The following is a 14,304-nucleotide window of genomic DNA, read 5'->3' as shown; positions in this document are numbered from 1 at the left end:
GCCGCGGAGCGGCTGGGCCCGTGAGCCATGGCCGCTGAGCCTGCGCGTCTGGGGCCTGTGCTCCGCAGCGGGGGAGGCCACCGCAGGGGGGGGCCCGCGTACCGCAAAAAAAAAAAACAAAAAAAACAAAAAAAAAACTAGTCATTTGGCACAGTGAAGACAGAACAAGTGGTTTAATGACTGAATTTTCCACTTTTCAAAAAAAACTGATATTGTGTAGACACAGCTTTAAAGCCATGTCATCACACAAGTTGAAAATAAGCAAACATCTGAGAAAAGAATTTTAGAAACACAATAAAATTATCTCTGATATTATCAAACAGTTTCATTGTCTAGGGCAGAAAGAAGGTATTTTAAAAAATCTATATTCACCAGTTTAGATGCACCATAGAGTACATACCTTTTGCTTGGCTTCAAGAATTTTTGCCTCTAAATCAGCTGGAATTATCTTCCCCCTGTAATTATTGTAAAAGGAGAGAAATTAAAATGAACAATCAGTGAGACTGCACATGGAAAAAAACTTCAGCAGCAGCAAAAAGTAACTTAATCAGATATTTTCAACAGACCATTAGCAGCTTGGCACACTGTACTGAGTCAGTCCTTAAGCACAATAAAACAAATTTAACAGATGAGCACATTTAATACATCAAGAACCTAATATTCACTCTCCCCTGCCTACCTTTCATTGCACTTTATCAAAATCACATTGTCGGTTCCAAAGCCAAGTGCAGCCCCAGCTTTCTTTATGGAATAGTGACTCTGCAACAGAGGCTGGAGGTTAGATGTTAGACAGTCCCTTGGAAAACACCACAATCCATGAGCAAGAGCACCCAACTCACGTGTTCTGAGGTGAAGAGGACCAGCTTGGGTACGGCTGCCATGCCCTTTGTCTTAACTTCCGGGAAGTACTTGTAGCGAGCAGCCATGATGCTGTACATGTTGGATATGGCTCCCCCTGCCGGCAAGCAGACATATTGGGAGCTGTTGGGACTTCCTCATTACTGTTTCTAACAACAAAGGCTGACGTGGTGTCTCAAGAGACAAGGGAGGTCAGAAAGGGGAAGGACAATATCGTGATAGGTTTTGCTGGCTTCCCTATCGCCAGGGCTTCCCTCTGGCCCCTTTGTCCTGGAAATACAAATAATCACACTTATTACCAAAGCCATTTAGGCAATTTGGCTGGAGGTGATTCACGTACTCTGGTGCCTGTCCCACCTTGAGTCCTAGACAGGAATATAAGGGGTGGCAGAAGCAGCGACTGCAAAAAGATAGGTGAGTTACAACCCTCCTGCTTCCATTTTCTGCTCAATCTATTTACTGAACAAAGATGAATCTTTTCTCTGAGTCAGAAAGACAGAGAAAGAGAGAGTAATAGAGCCTATGGAAGGAAACAGTGACATTGCCTGGATACTCTCCTCAAAGAACAGCCCAACTGAGTTATTGAGTCATTTAGAAGAACGCCAAGTGTATTAAAATAAAACCAAACTCGTGTTTACTTAAATCAAGATGCAAGGAGAACTGAGGTAACCAGGTACGTCTGGCCAACACAAATGAGTCATGTTTGCATCAGTTACCTGACAAACAGGCAAATCATGGACTGATTCAATTGCCTGAACAATTGCAATTTTTATTTTTTTCTCCTCCCTTTGTACACAATCACACTGTCTCTGACACCACTCCAAACTCCCTCCTTTCTACAAGATTATCTGTCCTTGTTTTAAGGATTCTTATTATATCTATATTGAACTAGAGATTTAAAGTAGATATACTATTTTGGCCAAAATTGATCTGTCCACTGATAATCTTGATTCTCTGATCCTCAGCTTAATCAAACTGCTATTGACAGACCAGAGTTGTTTAGCATGATTTAGACACAGCCTTTGTCAGTTAGTACAGGTTTAGGCACAGCCTTTGTTGGTTAGTACACATAGAATGTAGCATTCTTGCTAGCCTTCACTCTGACAAAGGTAAGAAGGCAGGACTATTGAAAAAATTGTTATTCTTCTACAAACTCACTTTGTGTTTAGTGTTCTCACGGATCCCAAGGATCCATACTGCAAACCTTGAGGAGAGCCGGGGAAAGAGAACAGAAACCTACCAGGAGAAAATATCCCATCACCATCTTTACTTGACCATCCAACTATCTCTCTCATCTTCTTAAGTGTTATTTGCTCCATGAGGACAAACACTGGTGCAATTTCATATGTAAACCTGGAAAGGTGGTGAGAAAAAGAATGAAAATAAAGAAGTCAAACCACTTATTTGGGGAACACAGATAACTGGTTTAGTATTTGTACTTGGGTTCGAATAAAAGATGTTTAAAACCACTAAAACAATTAATTTCCTGGAAATGCACTGTCATCAATCATAAAATGTCAGAAACCAGCCTGGGTTGCCGAGAGAGGTGGTGGAAGTACCTGCTCTGTGATTCTTCACCAACAAGATAGACTTTCATCTCAACGGAATGTCTTAGGTGTGGTCCACCCAGAGAAATAGAAGGAAAGAAAATGACTTTTCTGGGCCCCTTTCACCTCTAAGATTATAGGATGATGCAAATGCTAATTGAAAAAAAATGTATTCTAAATTCTATATAAATGGTTTGCAACATTTAAACAAAACTGATTGCCAACTTCACACTTGTAGAATTTATAAAACCCAGAGCCAAAGTCTATTTTTAAATTTTTTTTGGCCGAGGTAGGTGGCTTGCAGGATCTTAGTTCCCCGACCAGGGATTGAACCCGCGCCCTCAGCAGTGAAAGCACAGAGTCCTAACCACTGGACCATCAGGGAATTCCCCAAAAGTCTATCTTTTAAAAACAATGTAAATACCTGAAAGTTAACCATGAAGATAATTGGAAGCATTGACCTAGGTTTTAAAGATCTCAGTATAATTATCTATACGGTTTTTCTACTGATAATCCCTAAGGACAGCAATGCTTCTATAATTCTCTGAAGTCGATATCTGTCAAGAATAATTATAAATGATGATTTTCTAATCACCAATTACAAAAAAACAAGAAGAATGTCAACTGGCATACACAGCTAACTGTGGGCATCAAGATATTCTGGTAGGTTAGCTTTGTCTTCTAACTAACTGACTTAAAAGTAGCAAGCCATGCTCTTCTCAAAGCCATTCAAAACAGAAGCACAGTCTGGTGACTAATCATTGAAACAAAATCATGGTACCAAGGCAAAGGGCTTAAGAGAAATCAAAGAAGGTCCATCTACAGAAAATTAAACCAGAAAACAAAAAGATATTTACTGACTGTGAGACTCTTTTTCTTTCTTCTTTTTGCTTGGCCTTCTTAAGCATTAGAGTTTGTGGGCTCGGCTCAGACAATGCTCGCTGAAGGGAGATTCCTAGATTGACTCAGCCAAGTGATATGGGGAGACTTCATCCCTGGTTAGGGTGTTTAGGCTGAATGCCAATGCTGAGAATTAATGGGAATTTTTGCTGGCTTCATGATTTAGAAAAGCTATTTGCAAGGATGAAATAACAATCGTTGTACAAAGACCCAGGTGAAGATACTAAATTTTAATCATGGAGAAAAATAAAGTAATCAAATTAATCACATGGTGGTAAAAGAGGACAAAAAGATCCTGAAGGATCCTCAGGGTATATCTCTTGGTAGAAGAATTTTGTTTGCAAAAGGAATATGTCCATTTTCCTTGGGAGGACCCTTGAAATTTAGGAGGAAGACCCTTGGAAATCATGTGTTCAGTTACCATCACCTCTGGAGGTCACAATCATGCTTTGGTTCTGCTCTGAGCCCCATCACCGTAGCAACCAACACTCCCTCATGTCTGATGGCCTGATAAAGGAAGAAGAAGAGAAGGATTCCTGGTTTAGCCTGTGCTGCTGAGTGTACCAAGGGGCAAACTCATGATGTGGTTCTAACCATTCTTGAACAAATGCGTTATCAACAGTGCCACTGATTGTTGGAAATGTTGGAATGGCAAAAATGTTTGCATGGTGAAGAGGTACTGGTGGCAGTGTGTGTGTTTAAGTCTCACAGTACCAAATGAGAAGGCTCTCTAGGGTAAGGCAAGGAACCAATGGAATCATACACCATAATATCAGAAACTTATCAAGGATTGGATGAAAGCTGGACCAGAGTCAATTCAGTGCAGGAACCACATGGGGAAGGGAGAAAGGATGGGGTTGAAGGCCAGAGGGTTGGTCCACTTCAGGATTTGAATCAATTTAGGCCCCAGGTTTGCATGAATTAGTATTCTTACCAGGAATATGGCTATTACTCTCAGGATCAGGAGGAAGAGTCTAGAGAATGTGATCATGAGATTATCTGATCTCATCTATTTCAGGTTCCTTATTTATGCCAGGTTCCCGATTCTGAAACCTTTCTTTCAGTTCTGTTCAACAAATATTTAACAAATGACTATTTTCTTCCAAGTGTCTTTTTACGTACTGAGGAGACAAAGATGTCATAAGACACAATTCCCAACCTTGAGGAGGAAGCTTACTAGGATGAATCCACTATCTTGGCCTTAGCTGCATCCTATTTGACAGTCCCTGCCTGGGTCTGAAGGACCAGTTACCCCACAGCTAACACCAAGCTTATTCCGATTTGTGACCTTAGTCCTGACATCCTCTCCTGGAAGCTGGTAGATTGCCCCACGGCTGGTGATCCTCAGCCAGGCCTGTCACATGGGCTAACGTGGTGCCCCCGTTCCTGACACTTCCTCTGAACTTGCCTTCTCATCCTGGGCTGTGTTTACAACTGGGAGTCTGCCTGCACCCAAAGCCTTAGAGAAGACCTTGAAGTTCTCCCTAGAGCAGTGGTTCTTAACTTAATTGAGATCACAGACACTTTTGGGACTCCTAGGAAAGCAATGGTCCCTCTCTCCAGGAAGAAAATGAGGATATGCACATCATTTTGTATACACTTGTAGGAGAGTCTCCTCTTGCAACTGGGACTCCAGGTTTGGTACCCCTTCCGTAAATGACAGATGAAAGTGGATAAAGTCAAGAGATGAAAGGTCAAATATGGATTCAGAAGAAGCTAGTTTGATGCTAAAGTCATAGTACAAGATGACATTTCAGAATCGGAGGATAACAAACTAAACCTGCTAAAAGCTCTAGGTTGAAGCATAAGAACATGGGATTGAAAGTAAGGGTTTAAAAACAGTATGATTGTGACATTCAGGGAGTGACACTAAAGGAGAGTTTTTATATTCTGAGTAGGGTAGTGAGTCAGCCCTGTTTTAGTAGTTCAACTCACCTTCCCAGTGGGATTAATGGAGGCAAATTGATCGTTAAGCTGATTTTTTCTGATGGCAGAATCTGCTGGTTGCTAACCAGTATCAAAATTTCCCTTCCTTCATGCAATTTTATTTGGAGTTGCAGTTCATCCAGATCAAAGACTGTATTTTCTAGTCTCCCTAGGTGTGGCCATTGGATTAAGTTCTAGCTAAAGAGATGCTATGAGAAATGTCTTGTGGAGCTTCTGAGAAGGTTTCTTAGAAGGAAAGAGTGTGTTTCTCTTTTGCCCTTTCTCCTTCCCTCTTTTCTTTCTTTCCTTCCTTCCTCCTTCCTCCCTCCGCCTGCACTCCTTCCTGAGATCTGGAACACATAAATGATGGCTGGAACTCCAGCAGCTAGCTTGCACCATGAAGTAACTTTGAAGATAAGAGCCACGTGCCTCAGTATGAACCAGGAAGGCACAAGGATCCTGCATCCCTGGTGACTGCCAAACCAGGAACTTCTTTAATGAGAGGAAGAAATAATTTTCTATGTTGATTCTCTAACTTGACACTCCTCTTAGATTTTATCCTCCTTATGGATGTGGTGGGTGGCCCATCTTTACCTTAAAAGATAACACACCTGAGGGGGAGCTTAGTGAGCCCCTTTGGTGTCCAGAGATGATGAGAGACAGAAACAAAAGAGCTGGGAAGTTGAAGGGAGGGGTTGCAAATGGCAACAGTGACCTGCGGGTTGGCTGCCTTTCCTGGGTGTGTGCATTGTACCTTGTATACACTGGGCACTTAAGACTGGTGTCTTTTTTAGTCTTCAGAACCACTATGTAAGGTGGAGACAATTATTCTTCATTTTTCTGAAGAAGAAACTGGGGTTCAGAGAAATTCAGTGAGTTGTTTCAAGATCTCACATGTAGGATGTTTCCAAGCTGGAATTCCATGTCCTTTACATCACAGCTGCTTTTCTATGACAAATGAGAACTACTTACTGCAGGCTCCTCTGTAACAACCTGCCTACTAGTATAAAATGACTGATAACCCCCAAAGAAAATTTCTCCTGTGTAATTTCTATGAAAATAAAGTGCTAGATACTTGAAATCATAACCTCATAACAAAGGGCTGTGATAGATCTTGCCACTAGGATTATGTATTATTGTCAGGTGCTTGAGGGCAGGCTGTTGTTTACACCTGCTCGGCGGCCGTGTTTTGGAAGAAAAGAGCTGTACATGCCATGGCCAACTACACATTGGTGATGTTTTCTTTGGATCTTCACTGAGACCTAGCTTGGAAGAATATTATCTCAAAGCTGAATGCACAGGCGGGTGTGAAAGCACGGGCATAAATGTTCCTTCTATTCTAACCATCAGATACCTTACACTTTGCCACTTGGATTAAGATACTGGATAGTTCTTTTAGAGAGAGTATACTGAGGAATGTAGTTATTATTCTCTATTACCAGTGCCATCCAACTCAATGAAGTACAGGTCAAAAAAATGAGTGCATCACTAATTAAATCCTACTCTGCCAAAAAAGATTCTTTTGCCATTCTTTCCCAGGCTTATTTTGAACACTGTTCCCAGCTGGAGAAGGAATTGTCACAAGGGAGCAAATTTCTGCATAAGCTCCTGACAGTGCTGCCACATTTCATGATCTTCCAGGGGAACTGGCTTAGAACAATTTCTAGATAATAGTTATTACTTCTTCAGACAATGCCTTGTCTCTAGAACTGACAGAAACTATTTCAGTATTTTAAATAACCTTTGCTATCGATCTGTTGGAATCGGATCATATTTTATAAATATCCACTGTTCAGTACAGCTGCAATTACTATGTGCCATTTAGTTGGAATGGCCTTGACCTCAGATGGTTGGACAATATTATAGCGTTTCATGGCTGAGCTGAGGTAAGGGAAGAGTAAGGGACTTTCATTTTATGAACACATACAAAGAAGAAAAAAAAAAGGAGAATTTGTGAGATTTCCCTGGTTAAAGAAAAGTCTTTTAGGAGACTATGTGGTCATAAATGGTTCAACGGGGTGAATTCCTTTTATTTACCTTGAGACTGAGCTATATCTATTAGGAAATCACAGCTGAGAGGCCTACAGAATACATACTTAAAGTCACTGGGTGAATTTGGTGCCTATATTAATAAGGGTACTTGGGCCTTAATGGGTATGTACGTTTTACTCTATTTTTCTCATTTATTTTCTAAATACTTTTTTTTTTAAAGCCGTACTTTCTAATTAAAATCATTCCTTAGTGTGAGATGTTTCAGTTGAACATTACTGTCTTTTTTCAAGTTATAATTAATATATTATGATGTCTGTGCTTGCTAATATATTTTTATCTCACAAACCATAAACATAAAGACTGCAAAGGGGAGTTTTTTGTTGAGGAGATCATACAGGTGATTGTATCTTTGACCTGAATTCCTCTTAGCCCTTCAGAGCCTCAGTGATCCAACATGAACATTCTGTGAAGTTAACCTTGACTTGCAAGTAGGGAGCAGGAAAACCATTTGACTTTTCCATCAATTTAATCTTTTATGCCTTTTAGCACTAATGGTTTCACTTGTCACATTTGCTTTTTAAATGTTGTTGTTGTTTTAAATTAGCAAACAAAGCAGGAGGCCTTAATTAATAGAAACCTTTCTGAATGTAGTTAAGTATTTTGAGTCACAGCATTAAACAGCTTTGGAACACACACAAATCAATATATAAGTTTAAAATGCCCTTTCAGGTTCTGTGGCTGGTAGTAGTTTAAGAAAAATAGAATACCTTGAACTTTAATAACTTACATTCTATCTTGATGTCAAATGGAATTTCTCATTTTAAATAATACCACCCTTTCACCTAAATTCATTTTTCAAATCTACTTTACCATGAACTAAAAAGTGTACGGTTATTTTCCAAATATTTGCACAGTGACTAAAACCCATATAATTCTTATGTAGTTATTTTTAACTTATTGCGATAACCTTGTTTTATTATTTCCCTCTGGATACTTTCATAGAATGTGGTACCACTGTCTGGATACATAGAAGAGTGGTAAAACATTATCTTAGCGTTGAAAGAAAAGACAGTACTTAGTAGGCTATGATGCCCCTCCATCAACTTGTAACCTGTCCTTGTCTCCAAAGATGGCACGTGTGTATAGAAGAAACTGTGGGGTGATTACCAGAAGACTACCCAGGTATTACTTGCACACACAACCCTCCTACCGCCAGGACCTTAGAGACAGTTTCAAATAAATTTACAAGAACTTAGAAACAAACAAAGGCTTTGCCTACTCAAGTATGAAAAAAATTTCACATTCAGAAAAACAGTTATTTTGAAAGGGATATATAATTCCTTTCAAAGGAATATCACTGCATGAATTGTTTTAGAATTTTTAGTTGAACAATAGGCTGATCAAATTGGTTTGTGGCTTTTGGTCCCTTTAATTGTGAAGAAAATATGACCTAAATGATACGGAGCAATATGCTTGGATGGGAAAATGGACCAAGATTATACCCCAGAACATGATCTCTTTAAATATATCATTAAGAAATATGGAGTCTTTTAACATGAAGTTTCACACTAAACTTTGAAAGCTAGAGTTATTACTTCTTATGACCATGCTCTTATTAAACTGCATTATTCAATTTAAAAATAGTTTATCAAGTATCTACCATTAACTCAGAACTGTGATAAACCTAAAAGATTTTAAGAGAAAAGATGACTAGGCCAAACTATAATAAAATTATTATAGAACCATTGGAATTGGACTTTTAATACAACAAGCCATACTCAGACATCATGTTTGCTTACATGGAAATAATATGTGGGACTTACATATTGGTATTGGCAGTTGATGTCAGCCATTCGCCAGCTAAACCAATGATATCCAATCCAGTGGAGAGCTGGTTGAAAAATCGAGGATGACCTAAAGAGGTAAGTAACAGACAAGCATCAAGGCAAATCTAGATTTTTCAAGCTGTCTTCAAATCGAAAGATCCACTCCACTAGGCCACAGTGATGGGACCTCTATCCCAATGGTCTAATAGGGCTGCCCAAGAATACTGAAGGAAGGGCACGTTGACCCACCCTATACCAACCTTTAACACTGAAGATGTCTCCCAAACTTACATGTTTCTAAAGCATAATGCTTTTAAATTAAAAAAAATCCAATGTCATAAAACAAATAATCTGTCCAGTATCGTTGATTTCCAGATGAGCTCCTCTGTTGTATTTTGTAAAATACAAATCCGGATGTGGTGGTCCTGTTTTTCTCCATAAATATTTCAATTTTTAATTTAACACCTCAAGCTTTTATTCCCCAAATCAAGGTATGCTGATGGAGGAGGAGAGGCTGCAGGCCTCATAAGGGGTCAGTGACTCTGTGAATCGAACCAAGCCCAGGGTAAGTGCCAGCTCTGAGGCTGATGCCGAGGAATGCCATCACTCTCTGGGCCTCTATGTCAGTCAAATACGATGTCAAGCATTGGTGTGTTTTGCCCACATATAGTCAGGTGACTGTTAAACTAGATGTATTGCTGAGATGGCCTGGCATCTGCTCTGTGAAACAGGGGCAGACACAGCCTCATTCACTCATTGAGTTGTTGATAGAATAATTTTTATTATTATGTAACTCAAAAGTCCTTTTCAACCTACTCTATGCTTTATCAGGCTTTGTTCTCAGCAAATTCAGGATTATTGCCAAATTTTGGCCAACTTGGCATTCACAGAAAAACTCAACCCCATACAGCAGGCTTGGCTTGGCTGTCACGAAGGCGTCAATGCAATAGATTATCTAGGGGTGTGTGACAGAGAACTGGTGTTAGAAAGATGTGCTGACTGCTGTGTTTCCAGCGGAAATTGCTTTTGCCTCTGAAATAACTGTCAGAGAGCTAATGTTGGAATGTTCCTGGTCTAAGTCCCCTCTCTGAGGAAGTCTATCCTTCCCTCCTTGTGATGAGGACTCATTCAGAACATCTAGACTAGGACTTCTTATAGCAGAATATACAGATCCCTGCACCTCAAGAGTCCTCGAAAAATAATACTGATCTTTAGAAAGAATAAAAGAAGCATAAACAGTAAGCTTAGTGTAAATTCAAGGCCAGATTCCAGACATTCATGTAGATTACTCGAAATAGCTTAAACTGGTCCATTTTGCTCTACTTGGCTCAGTGTCAACAAAATCTACGAGATCTCCTACAACATAACTAATTTTGTTGAAGTCCATTTAAATATAAATACGTATGTACATATATATACACATACACGTGTGTGTATATATATATACGCACACACACACAATACCCATTTGAAAACTTTTAACAACAAACATTTCAAGACAAGATTGAATAATTAAATGCAATCACACCATTTGACAATGTATCAAAATCACATCGCATAGCAGAGACAAAAGATGGACACGGACAGACAGACAGACTGACACAAATACCCTCAAACAAAAGCGAAACAGGGCTTCCCTGGTGGCGCAGCGGTTGCGCGTCCGCCTGCCGATGCAGGGGAACTGGGTTCGCGCCCCGGTCTGGGAGGATCCCACATGCCGCGGAGCGTAGCAGAGACAAAAGATGGACACGGACAGACAGACAGACTGACACAAATACCCTCAAACAAAAGCGAAACAGTATCTCATGGTCTATTAAAATATAAAAGGACACAAAGTCCCCCCAAACCTTACTTTCCTCTTATGGCTATAGCTTAATGTCCCCAAAATCTCATACCAGAATTTCTATCAAGCAACAAAATGACCTAGTTTAAATTTCAATTTCAACTGTCTATAGTCAACAAAAATACTAACCGATCATAGACGTGGTATTGAGCAGCACACGGCTTAGAGTCAGGTTGGAGAGAAAGAAAGAGTAATTTTTTAAAGTAAAATTTTTGAACAAATAAGCTTCAAAAAAAAAAGAGATGGAGGAAGAAATCTATTGATTAAGAGACATATTAAGCAATTGCAATGTGGGGGACTTTTATGGATCTTGACTCAAACTGTAACAAAATAAAACATTTATGACATACATGAGACAATTGGAAATTTGAACACTGACTGAATACGTGATATTAAAAAATTATAAATTTTTTTTGGATGTACCAATGATAATGTGGTTTTTTTGAGTCCTTGACGGTAAAAAATATTTATGAATGAAATAATATTATGCTGGAGATTTGCTTCCATATAGTATAAAAGAGAAGGGAGTGGGTGGGGTGTCAGGTGAAACAACACTGGCAAGAGCTGCTAATAGCTGAAGCTGGGTGTTGGGTATACAGCGTTCATTACACTTTTTTATTTTTGTATAAGTTTAAAATTTCCATAATAAAAAGTTCAAAAAAGGAAAACTAAGGAAGTCAGCATGTGTACTGTGACTGAGGGCTGACTAGCGTTTCTCTCAGTTCTTGGAGAATGTATATACATTGGTTCCTTTTTCAGAAGTCTTTGTTAATCTGTAGGGAAATTTCCAAAGGCCATCATCATCCCTCCACAGACGCTTCCCAGATCAGTATGTTTTCATTCTAAAACCCTATTCATTATTCTGGCTGTGCATTAATACTCTTAAAAAATATCTTCCACTTCCATTGCAGAATACCTGTGGGTTTATTCTATTGCTCCAGTAACTACATCTAAACTACAGACCAGCAACTAGGAAATGTGTTTTCCCATGAAAGCAACAGTACACTTTGCCAGGGTCAACACCCTGTGATGCAGGTTTCACATTGCCTCAAGACTATGAACTCTACAAATGCAAATATCTGCTTCTAGAAGCTGCTCTGAAGAACAGGGATGAATGGCTCCAGGCTAAGTATCTAATTGGATTCACACACTCGACTCCAGTAAGAGTCCATGCTTCTCTGACCACGTGATACTTCAGTTTTGTAGGTGATATGAGTTGCTATTATGACAAATCCATGTATTTTTCTTTGAGGGGCAACACTATTCTGAGCTTTCATGATAAACGTATGTGGTCTCATCTCTCTGATAAAGTGTTTGTGGCGTGAACTGACAAAATAAAAATAGTGGACCAAAGCTAGTCAAGCTAAAACATACACGGAGAATTCTGTTTTTTTTCCTAGCCAAATAACACCTTGATCTCCACCAGGAACAGATTAGCCATCAGACTAAGGTGAGATGTAACTAAATTGATGAGCATGCTTTTCTTTAAAAATCAAACACAGACTTTGTAATATAATTGAGTCTTGTCCATCTTGCAGTTATTCAAGGAAGCTACACCTATACCAGTGGTGTTGGCAGACTTCAAAAGCTGTTTGGGATTCATTATTTAAAAATGCCTCTTTGGCCAGCCTCATTATTTCATTATAAACCTTGTTTCTGACATCCAACAGCCTTACTCAGTCCTATTACGACACCCTCCCCAGTCATATCTTCAAATGACTAGGAAGAGTGAGCAGGATAATAAAGGAGAGAGAGAGAAAGGAAAAAGAACAAGAGGCTACCAGTGATGGCCTCAGGGGCTCCTCTGTGGGGACAACCATGCTATGGACTGCCAATTCCTGTACATCAGTCTGCCCAAGAGCTCAGGAGAGCCGGGCTGCAGTGGGGAAAGACGGTAGGGAGAAGAAACCACTGCTTGATTCCTAGGCTTAGAAAGAGCCAGACAGAGATCCCAAAAGTCCTTGAACTTGAGGCAACTGGAGAGTAACCACTTGGCCAGGATTGCTGAGTAGAGAGAGTTCCTATAACATGGAAAGGAGGCAAGAGGGTGTCCTCCAGGGCTCCCTGTTGGAGATAGGATTTGGCGCCTCAGTATACCTGAACTCCAGAGGATGGAGTAGAAGGCAAAGGGTGTGTAAGTGTGTGGCTTTTGGGCCTAGCAAATAGAGGGTGTGGTGGGTTGAATTGTGTCCTGTAAGAGATATTTTCAAGTGTTAACCCCTGATTCCTGTGACTTTATTTGGAAATAGGGTCTTTGTGGATGTAAACAAGTTAAGATGAGGCCATACTGGATTAGGGTAGGCACTAATCCAAAGAAGAGAGAAACCTGGACACAGACTCTTGGAAAATGTCATGTGAAGATGAAGGCAAAGATTGGAGGGATGCATCTACAAGCCAAGGAATGCCAAGGAATTCCCACAACCATCAGAAGCTGGAAGAGGCAAGGATGGCTCATTCCCAAGAGTCTTCAGAGAGAGCATGGCCCTGCAGACACCTTGATTTTGAACTTTTAGCCTCCAGAACTGTGAGATAATAAATTTCTGTTGTCTTAAGTCACCCAGTTTGTGGTAATCTGTTGTGGCAGCCCTAGGAAACTAGTACAGAAAGAAAAGGAAATGGGCCCAATTCTCCCCAGTTTCAGGGACAGGCAAGGGTCGGATTTATCAGAATGAAGTAGGCGTGAAAATGGAAGCAAGAAAAGAAGTAGAGAATGGATCTTTCTGCTCTCTTTAGGTGGTGAATAGCCTCAAACCAAGAATTAAAACTCTATACAGAACTTGACACAGCACCATGTATCTGTATCTTTTAAATCTATTTTTAAAACAATAAATAATGATGGGATTTTTGTCACTGCATCTGGTGGTTCTGAGGTCACGGAGCACTTTGCTGCCTTCCTTCACCCGGGTTTGTGTTTCTCCTTCAACATGACTTTGACATCCTGGCAACTGGCAAAGGTCTGATGCAGGGCAAGGTTGCCACTGTGTGTCCACCTGGCTCTCACCCTTACCTGTGCGGACGCCATATTTCAGGGTGTCTCTGCAGTCAACCAGGATCTGCTCCAGGGACTCAGGGTGGTCAGAGAGTTCCAGATTGAAGCCCTCCATGCCTTCCAGCAGCTGGTGGGGGTGGTGGAAGTCCAGCACCTTGGTGGAGCGATCGAATGTCTTGCGGACGTAGTTGAGGAGTATGTCTACCACCTCCAGCAGGAACTGCACAGTTTGCTCCTCCCCGTTCTTAGCCGGAAGCAGATCTGGTGGGGGGAAGCCCATGAGTGGTTATCACCTGACTCGTATCTGGATTTCCTCAGTCAGCTTAGAAATCCCTAATATCCGTATCTTTTTTTTTTTTTTTTTTTTTTTTTTTTTTGTGGTACGCGGGCCTCTCACTGTTGTGGCCCCCCCCGTTGGGGTGC

The 14,304-nt window shown here is 40.4% G+C and overlaps 1 protein-coding gene across 3 annotated transcripts in view; it reads right to left on the bottom strand.

The window, feature by feature from the left end:
* The window catches only part of GAD1 (glutamate decarboxylase 1), a 41,601-nt gene that overhangs the window by 14,231 nt on the left and 13,066 nt on the right, over positions 1–14,304 (bottom strand). For 2 of the 3 annotated variants that reach the window (XM_007106388.2, XM_055078892.1), the window contains 6 exons: positions 13,900–14,142; positions 9,047–9,137; positions 2,099–2,211; positions 840–955; positions 680–759; positions 401–455 (listed from right to left, as the gene is read on the bottom strand). In XM_007106388.2, the coding sequence (XP_007106450.1) occupies positions 401–455; positions 680–759; positions 840–955; positions 2,099–2,211; positions 9,047–9,137; positions 13,900–14,142 (698 nt within the window). Of the gene's footprint in view, positions 1–400; positions 456–679; positions 760–839; positions 956–2,098; positions 2,212–3,775; positions 3,813–9,046; positions 9,138–13,899; positions 14,143–14,304 lie in introns of those variants that run through there. The other variant, XM_007106389.1, reaches the window with a different exon arrangement.

Source organism: Physeter macrocephalus, chromosome 2 (assembly GCF_002837175.3).
Source record: "Physeter macrocephalus isolate SW-GA chromosome 2, ASM283717v5, whole genome shotgun sequence".
Classification (NCBI taxonomy): Eukaryota; Metazoa; Chordata; class Mammalia; order Artiodactyla; family Physeteridae; genus Physeter; species Physeter macrocephalus.
Note: the sequence above shows the minus strand (reverse complement) of the source record. Positions and strands in the feature narration are given on the sequence as shown.